Consider the following 9,457-nt stretch of genomic DNA (forward strand, 5'->3'; position numbering starts at 1 on the left):
TGGGAATCGGCCCTTACAGTATGCAGGTATGTGCATCATATTGTTTTCCCTGCTGTTGAGCAAAGCAGGCAGTAGTAAAATACCAGTATTTTACTATTTTTTACTACTCCGTGTAAAGCTATTCGTCCGCATACTGACTTGATTATTAGCACATGTACCAGAATCACAGTCAGAGCTTGAAGTGTATTGCTAATCACATGGAGGTCAGTGAACTGGCTGAGCGTAACTTAACTGCGTAGACCGGGTTGACAGAGAGGTCAGCCAGCCACACGTAATCATTGATCCAGTTATAGGACAGGACCCGGCTCTGTATGGCCATGTACATTTACCCAACAATCTACACCACGTCAGAGTGGATGACACACGACAAAAGGTCATCCCAGCTATAGATGTAGGTAACGGCCTGAAGCCTATTCCCTACCCTACAAGTGCACACACACACACGCACGCACACACCAGGCTTGGCGGAACCGGTCCAGTTGGTCAGGCCATGGCTGGACCAACTTTTTTGGCTAGCAATGTGTGTGCCAGTTTACCGCTGAGAGGTCATATGCACACTGTATACCCTCTATACACAAACTGTTTGAAAGGCTAGGAGGGTATGGCCGGACCAATCAAAGACTGCTTCCGCCGGTCCTGCGTGACACACACCTCAGACCTGCCCATCGCGGAAGCGATGATAGCGAACAGCTATGTTAGACATAGCAACTTGTGCTGGGATTACACCATTCAACAGCTTGCAACACACACGCACAAACACACTTGTACTTGCTCACTAAAAGCCCAACTGGTCACGCGGGTCTCCCCGGGAGTGGGGATCGGGGGACAGACATTCAAAAGGAATCTTGCAAAGATGACTCAATTGGCTATTGAACCGCCCAACGGCCGACACCCCCTGACCCCACCCCCCCCCCCCCAAACTACGGGTGGACTTGGAAATGATCCCACTTATGGGCTCACCACACCGTAATAATATAAGTGAGTGAGGACAAGGTGCAGACCAGGGAGTGCTAAGAAACTATTACATTTTGTGTTTTTATAATAGTAGTGTATAATAAAAACCCGTTTTTAGTACTCCCTGGAGCAGATGAAAGATTGACGGCATCAGGGTACCCCCCCCCCCCCCCCCCCCCCCACACACACTCCTGCATGTGTACAGTACTGTGCTTAGCCCAGTCACCGATTCAGACCGTGTGCTCGGCATGTATTCATAATTCATACAGCTGCTGCTGCTGGATAAATCACGAAAGGCACTCTCGCCGGAGTTTCACACAGATTCCCTATAGATCTGATCCAAATTTGTGAATCGTGATACCAACATTACACTTGACACCAGACATTAGAGAGGTTCTGCACAACGAAAGTTCGCAAGTTTCGCGTCCAAAGTTGCGAAAGTTCGTGCGAAGTTTCTCACTTTGTGACGTAGAGCAAAAGTTCGTACACATTTTCGTTTTGCAGAACCTCTCTAATATATGCAGAGTTTCGCACTCGACATGTTGAGCCAACAATAATAGTGCATGGAGCTATAGCCAACGTGATAAAAGCCTAAAAAGCAAACCTAGCATTGTGAATACACCGTTGAATACGTACGGCGTGTATAAGAGTCCAGGCGCGTGCGGCGGTGCCCTTCAAGGGGGGTTCCGGGGGGCTGCCCCCCGGGAAATTTTTCAAAAAATGAAGCAATATCCTGCATTTTGAGCGAAAAAAAAAGGGGGGTTCCGGGCACCCAGGAACCCATACGGGGCACGCACCTGAAGATATCAACCCATGCCGACGCTAGATGACACACGCAGGCGCCCGCTTGTCTGCTCGGCAGCGTCCGGGAAAGACTCGAAAACAAAATAGCCCCGGCATGCAGCCTGTAGAGTGCGCTCGCAGATATGACTGTTCACTGTCCGTGAGTGGTCAACATTACAGAGTTGCAGGATCAACACTGCAAAGGCTACTAGTAGAAACAGCACGCTGGCAGCACCGCAGGGATAAAGCTGGACTAGAAATCCAGATGAGGTGCCTGGCTGGCTGCAACAGCTGCAGCTGTCACGAATTCAAGGCAGCGGCCACGCCGCACGGGTGACGCGAACGACCCCGACTCAACACCAAGCTGCTAGGCAACTCTGCACAAAAGAAACAGCTGCAAAGGCACACGGCACAGCAACGAGTCCACACACTACATGCGGACTGGCCGCAGCGACCATGGTAGGTAGCAAAGAACAGGGGATGACACACCATGACTGGCCGCAGAGAACAGGGGGCGACACACCATGACTGGCCTAGGCAAGGAACGGCCATGTCACATAGTGGTCACCGTGATTACGCCGCTGGTCGGTTACTTACAAAAATCACCAAGACTAAAAGGAGGAGAGCACGCAAATACAGCTTCCCATGGTCACGAGAAGTGTAGCCGGCTGGTCTAGTTGTCCATCATGGTCGGGTGAAAGCCGAGCTGCAGGTCGCCAGGATCCTCCTCGCTGTCGTCCTCAAAGGAGCGTGCAATGGACGCCGCCTCCTGCGGGTCCAGTCCGGCCGAGCTGCCGCCGTCGTCCAGCGTGTACACGCCGCGAAGGTCATCGTCGTCGTCGTCATCCACCAGAGACAGTCCGCCACTGCCTGCGGACACCGGGTGGTGATGGCGTGGCGCGGCACCCAGCGTGTCATCCAGCGATCCAGCCAGGCCGACGTCGCTCGCCTCCGCGTCACTGGTGGGATCTACGTCGTGGTGGTCGTCATCGTCGCCGCCGCCGGCAACAACACCCATGCCCTTGTGCAGTTTGATGTGACGCGGCAGTGGCAGTGGTGGCGGTGGCGTGCATGTAGGCTCGTCAAAGCTCATCTCCGACGGTGCACCGGCGCTGACCAGGACATCCGGTGGCGTGTACTCCATGAGCGGAGAGCTAGAGTCGACTAGCGCGGCCGCCGTGCTGCCCAGACCCACACCAATGTTGTCGTCGTCAAAGAGCGGCATGGCCGGCGGTGGTGAAGACGATCCCAGCTCCAGCGGCGGTTCCCGGATGGACGGGGCCAGCGGCGGCGGTGAGGTAATTGACGACGCGACCGATGACGCAATGCTGCTCAGCAGGGGACTTCCCCCGTCGCCGGACGACGAGGTCATGGACATTTTGAGAGGGGTGCCGCTGGCGAGGGCTGACGACAAAGACTTCTTGGCGGACTTGCTGCTGGACGAGGCTGCTCCTTTCCCAGTAGTGTTGCCCTCGTGAGGTGTGGTGCTGCTACTGGAAGGTACGGAGCCTGTCAGCTGATAGGAGCGCAGCTCAGTGGCATATCGCTCCTTGTCCTTCTCGTACATGTCGTAGTACACCTAATGCAGAAAGAAAAAACCACACGTGACAAATGCACAAATCACAGTCAGGACAAAACAATTTGTGTGAATGGCTCATCGACCGTCTCATGGCTGTTGAGGGGCAGTGAAAGCCACCTAGCCCTACACTGCAGTGACTGTCACATTCAACAAGACAATAGCGAGGTTTCGCTTTACGGAATTAAGTATGAAAATAACGTAGGAACTGCACGTAATTTTCATACCTAAAATCAGCGCTGTTGGGTTTCGCTCTGCGTGATTTCTCCCCGGTCTTCTATTTCTCGCCACACAGTTTTACCCCCGTTCTTCCATTTTCTTCTACACAGTTTGAGCACGGTCTTCTATTTTTTCCCACAGTTTAAGCACGGTCTTCTATTTTTAACACAAGAACAAAGACTCATTTAGTAGGCCCGGTCTTCTAATCGGAGACGGTCTTTTATTTTTTCAATCGCCCCCTGCCCCGGCCTTGTATACGAGGAAGGTGTTGTATACGAGGACGGCCTTTTATTTGCGGAAATACGGTACCCCCGACACAAGGCGTGAAGCACAGCAGCAAGCTTTTTCTTACCTTCTTCTCATCAGTGGGCAGTTCGTTCCATTTCTTTGCAATCAACTTGGTGAGCTCATGGTGGCCAGTCACTGCACTGGCGTGGTACTCTTCTTGAATAGCAGTGCGCTGAATCTGAATTTCACAATACATACACACACACACACACACACACACACACACACACACACACACACACACACACACACACACACACACAACTGATTAGACTATTCAGTGCGATAGGGCGAGCGTGCTGGGCAAAGCTAGGCAAAATTCGAGCTGAAATTGCACCCTTCAAGCGTTGGAGATTGCAGGGTACACATACAATCACACGCAAGCTAAAAACAACCAATATCCAAGTGCCTAGGCGCCGAACAGCATTCAGATCGCACACACCAGCACGATCGCATTCATTTTCTCTTAGGACACGTTGCATGCCAGCACCATGCCATGACCCAGTTTCGGAGTACAATCATGTACATGTACAGTAAAGTACAGCCAGAGCGCCCCCGTCTCGCGAGAGCGCTCCACCCTGATTTTACAGCCAGGGAAAAGAAAATCGTATGGCAGAATGCAACGAAGTTTGTACCTCGTGAGAACCTTAGTGTACTTTGGTCACACTAAGCAGGTTTTGTGTGGAGCTTGTGTCCGCTCGATGGTACGGATTGTCTGCAGAACGTGCAATATGTGTACAAAGTTCGTGTCGTATGACCTACAGACAGGGGACCACCTCCACAATACGACCACAAAAGGATGAGATGGTGGGGCGCTCTGGCGGTACGTTATGGTACATGTAAGTATGGTTGGCATCACTGCGTCCTGTACATACCTGACTGTACATGAAGAAGGCGTTGCTTGGCTTCTTGGGAGCGTTGGGGTCTGGCTTGGGCTTGCTCTGGCTACCACCCGCTCCTGATTTGCCCGAGGACGTGACCTGGGGCGAGCCGGCAGCACCGGACCCCGGTGAGTGCTTAGATCCCTTCTTACCGCCGCCACCACCACCACCGCCGGGTGTTGTGCCCATACCATGCATAGGCGTGCGGAGCTCATCCAGTGAACCCCTGTAGCAATACAGAGAGAGAGAGAGAGAGAGAGAGAGAGAGAGAGAGAGAGAGAGAGAGAGAGAGAGAGAGAGAGAGAGAGAGAGAGAGAGAGAGAGAGAGAGAGAGAGAGAGAGAGAGAGAGAGACACACACACACACACACACACATTCATCATATACAATTTAGCGGCTCTAAGTTTCACGGCTTTCAGGATCACCACGCATAGACATGTAGAGAGCCTCTTTACATCATCATCTGAACTGCTTTGTACGGAGTGATATCACCAACACTGGTTTGCCATTCCATACAAACATACACAATGATGGCATCCACATACAATCATGATGATGTCATTCACTCCATACAACGCCTATAAAACGATGTCATTTAGCATAACAGCTGTTGTGCGCAAAACAAAGACCAGCACAAAAGGCAGTGCATGGGGGGGGGGGGGGGAGGTCTCTGAAACCAGACGGCTGTCTACATACAGTAAAAAAGCAGGCCGGCAACCCGTCATCCAAAATTTAAACTGCTAACAGTGCAACTACTGTAAAAGCAGAAAATTTCGGTGGTGTTTTATTTTCGGTAACTTCGGTGCCGACAATTTTTACCGAAAATAAAACGCACCGAAAATTTCGGTACTACCGGTACTGTATACATTTAGTACTAGTACACTTACCTGGAAAACGGGTTTTACCGAAAATTTCCCTCCACCGAACCGCCGGTTTTGGAGAATACCGAAAATATTACACCACCGAAAATTTCTGTTTTTACAGTACCACGCAAAGAAGGCACACAACTTACTTTCCGCCCTTTCGACCCGGCCCATTCATCGCGCTTGGCGACGCCGGCGCTCCACTTTCACCAACTGACTGTCGACCTGAATTAGTGTCGCGGATATGCACAAGATTGCACAACAAGCAGCCAGCAGACAAACATAGGCATACACAAGGAGATTATTCCCAAAGACTGTTCAAATTCTACATCAAACACACCTCGAAGGTGACCCAAGGGCATACCCAGTTACTTCGACTGGCATGCCGAAAGTAAACCGGAAACATACTCGTACACAAAGCAGAGAAAAAAAAAGGGAACGAAGGCGAGACAATGCTACAGGCATGCTATGCATGAAAAGCAAAAGCGGATCGGGGGTGTGGTGGGGGTGTAAAGAGTACTAAAGACGCCACCAGCATGCCGCGCAAACACCACCTACCTGGACCGCCACGCACGGACGGGAAACCAATAACATTCTCAGCGTCCGCGGTTGCCCCGGTGTGGCTGCCAGCAATTGATGTGATGCTTGTGATTGCACTCTCCTGGACAACAAGACATTGTAAAAGAACAAGACATTTTAAAAGAACAAAAAGAAGACGGTGTAAAAGAGAAAGAGACCAAGCAGACGTAATGGGCGCCTTGGATCGCCAGACCACTGGTCGGGGGAGCGCACTTCGCCTCACCTGAACAGCTACATAGCACCTAAACACACTTTGTTGTCCAATAAAGTATGTTCCTATGTTGTTGTTCGCCATTACAGTCATGACCAAAGAAATCCAACCAGCGAGTCAAAAGCAGCGCTATGTTTCCATTTCAATTACATCATGCACGGTGCAAAAACCCATTCAAGGGCTGCAGGGGCCGCGTGAGCCTTGGTGCTGCTTTCGGCTCATAGATCGGATTTTTTACAACTGTCTGTAGGCACGTGTACTTTTAGAGGGAAAAAAAAGAAAAGAAAAAAGGCATGCTTATTTCACACAATTTCACAAGGAACGTGCACTTTGCATCAGACAGAGTGTGGCGGGAGAAGAAAAATAAGAAGAAAAAAAAGAAATCCATCTCGCAGTGAACAGGATTCGAACCTGTGCGGGCAGAGCCCAATTGATTTCTAGTCAATCGCCTTAACCACTCGGCCACCACTGCTTTGATGGAATTGTTGAGAGTGAAACCAAATCTCATTCAAAAGACTGGCTTTCGGAGAGAGGAAATTATGACTACGGTAAACCGGGATTCATTCATGTTGGTTTTAGCTCGCGATATGCGTACACAGACCAATTGGCACTGGGGAAATATTTGCGATTGGAGTCGATTTCACCAGTTATATTAGTACAGTTCGAGGTTTCGTGCCGGTGTACTTTTGTGATTTCATACCCAACGCAAAATAGCGAATGATTCCAGATCATAAAAGTTACCCGGCTGCCTCGCGGCCGAAGCCAAGAGTACGAGGTGAATTGCTATTTCTGGACATTGGACATTTCTGGACATTTCGAGTAAAATAATTTTTCGTCGCGTGTAGAGTCAAGTCAGTCAGGTTGATGAAGTTTTTTCTTGTTGTAGTTGACAGCTGGGCTGTTGTAGTTTCTCCTCGTGTCGGTGCCTTGTTGATAGCCTTTTCGTGGGAGGCATTTCAACGAGTTTTGTGGTACTATGTCGCCTGAGAATTTTGAATTTTGAGTAAAATAAGAAGTAATGGACGAATCGTTGGCTTCCCCGTGTGCACTCCACTTCAGACGCTGTAAAGTCTTGGACCTGTTGGCTGGAAGTGTGAAGAGGCCAACTGCAGTCCACCAATAGAAAAAATAACAAAAATGGTGCAGTATAGGATGCCTATTGACGCTATTTTACTTTCATGTCCAGAATTCCATACACTGAAATTTAGGCCAAAAAATTGGCCTGTCGAAAACATCCTGCTATTAAGTCTCTGGGATCACAGCATGAGCAATTGTCACATATTTGGAAAGATGAAGGATTAAGCCATTCAATAGATACAAATAGATATGAAAAAAGTAAAACACACAGCCAGTGGGCCTCTATTTTATTTTCATGTCCAGAAATTGCTATTCACCTCGTACATAACCCCCAACAAATTGTAGTTGTCTCTGAAACGAACATCGCTCGTTTCGGGGGGGGGGGGGGGCACAAGTCGACCGGCTACGCCTCGACCTGGGGTTGGTGTGCAGTGTTCTCGAGCACACATACAAGGGGCGATCAGAAGGTTTCCGGCCCGACGATGGAGTTCTTGGAGCAACTCAATTTTGATTCGGGGCCTTCTTCTATTCCATGGTGCTCCCTGTAGATGTATGACAAGTTGATACAGCTGGAGCAGCTGGAGCAGTTGGTGCGTGGTGAAGCACCGACTCCGGTGGTAACCGGTGAAGCTCGCGACTTGATCATGAAAGTTTCCGGCCCGACCCAACAAAAAAAAAAACAGCAATATCACCAGTTTCTTACTTTTATTTTTCAATATAATCACCCTGCTCATGAATGCACTTCGCCGAACAATGCTCTTGGGCATGTTCGATTGGTAGGATCGGGATCCCGATCCACCGGATCCACTGGATTCGCACCCTTTTGATTGGTCGAATCCGGATCCGGATCCTTCGGATTTGGATCCGGTCAACCCACCTCGGGGAGCAGGTTTGACCGGATCCTTCGGATTTGGATCCGGTCAACCCACCTCGGGGAGCAGGTTTGACCGGATCCAACTGTGACCTTTGCGCGTATATGGCGGGTAAAAATCATTTTTGTACACATTGTGGTACGCACACGTGGATGGAGATAGAGCTTGTTGACTTTTTGTACGACGCACGCGATGAGTACGACGTTCACCCTTTTGGGTACTGGTGAGCGCCATTGTCAACATGGCAACAGTCAAGGTCCAAAAAAAGTGTTCAGTTGAATCTGAAGGATCCGACGGATCTGAGATCTGGATCCCGATCCTTACCAATCGAACATGCCGCTAGTCTCATCAATCCACCTCTCGTAACAAAAAAGATAAAAAAATCCTGCCAGGCGTATTTCAGAATCGAACAAACTCGTTTCTGTTACGTGCACAGCAGCCGCATAACATGCAAGCACGCCACACCATCACGAACGCAAGTGGCCTCCTTCCTGCAATCTTTCGATCGATATCAGTCCCAGTCATACATGTATTTCCAGCCAGGGGGCATCATCAAGATCCAGAGTTGACTGAGATTGAAATCGTACAGATATGCGGCAAATAGACCGCTTGCGTTCGCGATGGTGTACGGTTTTCCCAGGCAATAAAACCCGTCAACTATCGACAAGGCATAGTCCGGTGATCGTGCTATATGACCTAAAGCTATTTCCTGCTGAAGAAACCAATCCGCGTCAAGCTCATTGAACATTCCTCAGTTCCACAATCACACTCACCACATAAGTGGGTATATTTGTTACAAAATTCTTGAACACCATACTAAACGGTCCATGTGCTACGAATCGCATTTTACACTCAGATTTAAATTCACGGACACGGCCCATCTTGAAGATGTTCCTCTGTAAAGCAACCAGCCTCTCCTTTACCTGTATGGACTTAGCCGCTTCTCTATAACCATCTTCATATTGATCCAGCTTCTCCATAAGAATACTGGGTGGAGTACAAGGAGCACAGAACACACAGTAACAATAGTCAGCGCTGGACATACAGGGGACACACAATGATAATATCAAGCCCAAATCACGGGCGTCAGGAGGTATTTTAGTGTGATATGGTCAGCTACCTGAAGTACAATTTACTCGTGGGGGTGGGGGGGG

At 49.6% G+C, this 9,457-nt stretch overlaps 1 protein-coding gene and 1 non-coding gene across 2 annotated transcripts; both read right to left on the bottom strand.

Annotated features, from left to right (window-relative positions):
• Window positions 1-1,511: 1,511 nt before the first annotated feature.
• Window positions 1,512-9,290, bottom strand: LOC135811823 (transcription factor SOX-4-like; the record flags this gene model as incomplete). Its single annotated transcript, XM_065325069.1, is given in 6 exon segments — window positions 1,512-3,316; window positions 3,885-3,998; window positions 4,696-4,927; window positions 5,714-5,789; window positions 6,123-6,225; window positions 9,227-9,290. Coding segments are annotated over 6 exon segments (1,495 nt in total), but the record flags the coding sequence as incomplete, so codon positions are not given.
• On the bottom strand, window positions 6,745-6,826 carry Trnas-aga (transfer RNA serine (anticodon AGA)). The gene has a single exon. It is a non-coding gene; the product is annotated as a tRNA-Ser (tRNA).
• Window positions 9,291-9,457: the final 167 nt, after the last annotated feature.

Source organism: Sycon ciliatum, chromosome 3 (genome assembly GCF_964019385.1).
Source record: "Sycon ciliatum chromosome 3, ocSycCili1.1, whole genome shotgun sequence".
NCBI lineage: Eukaryota > Metazoa > Porifera > Calcarea > Leucosolenida > Sycettidae > Sycon > Sycon ciliatum.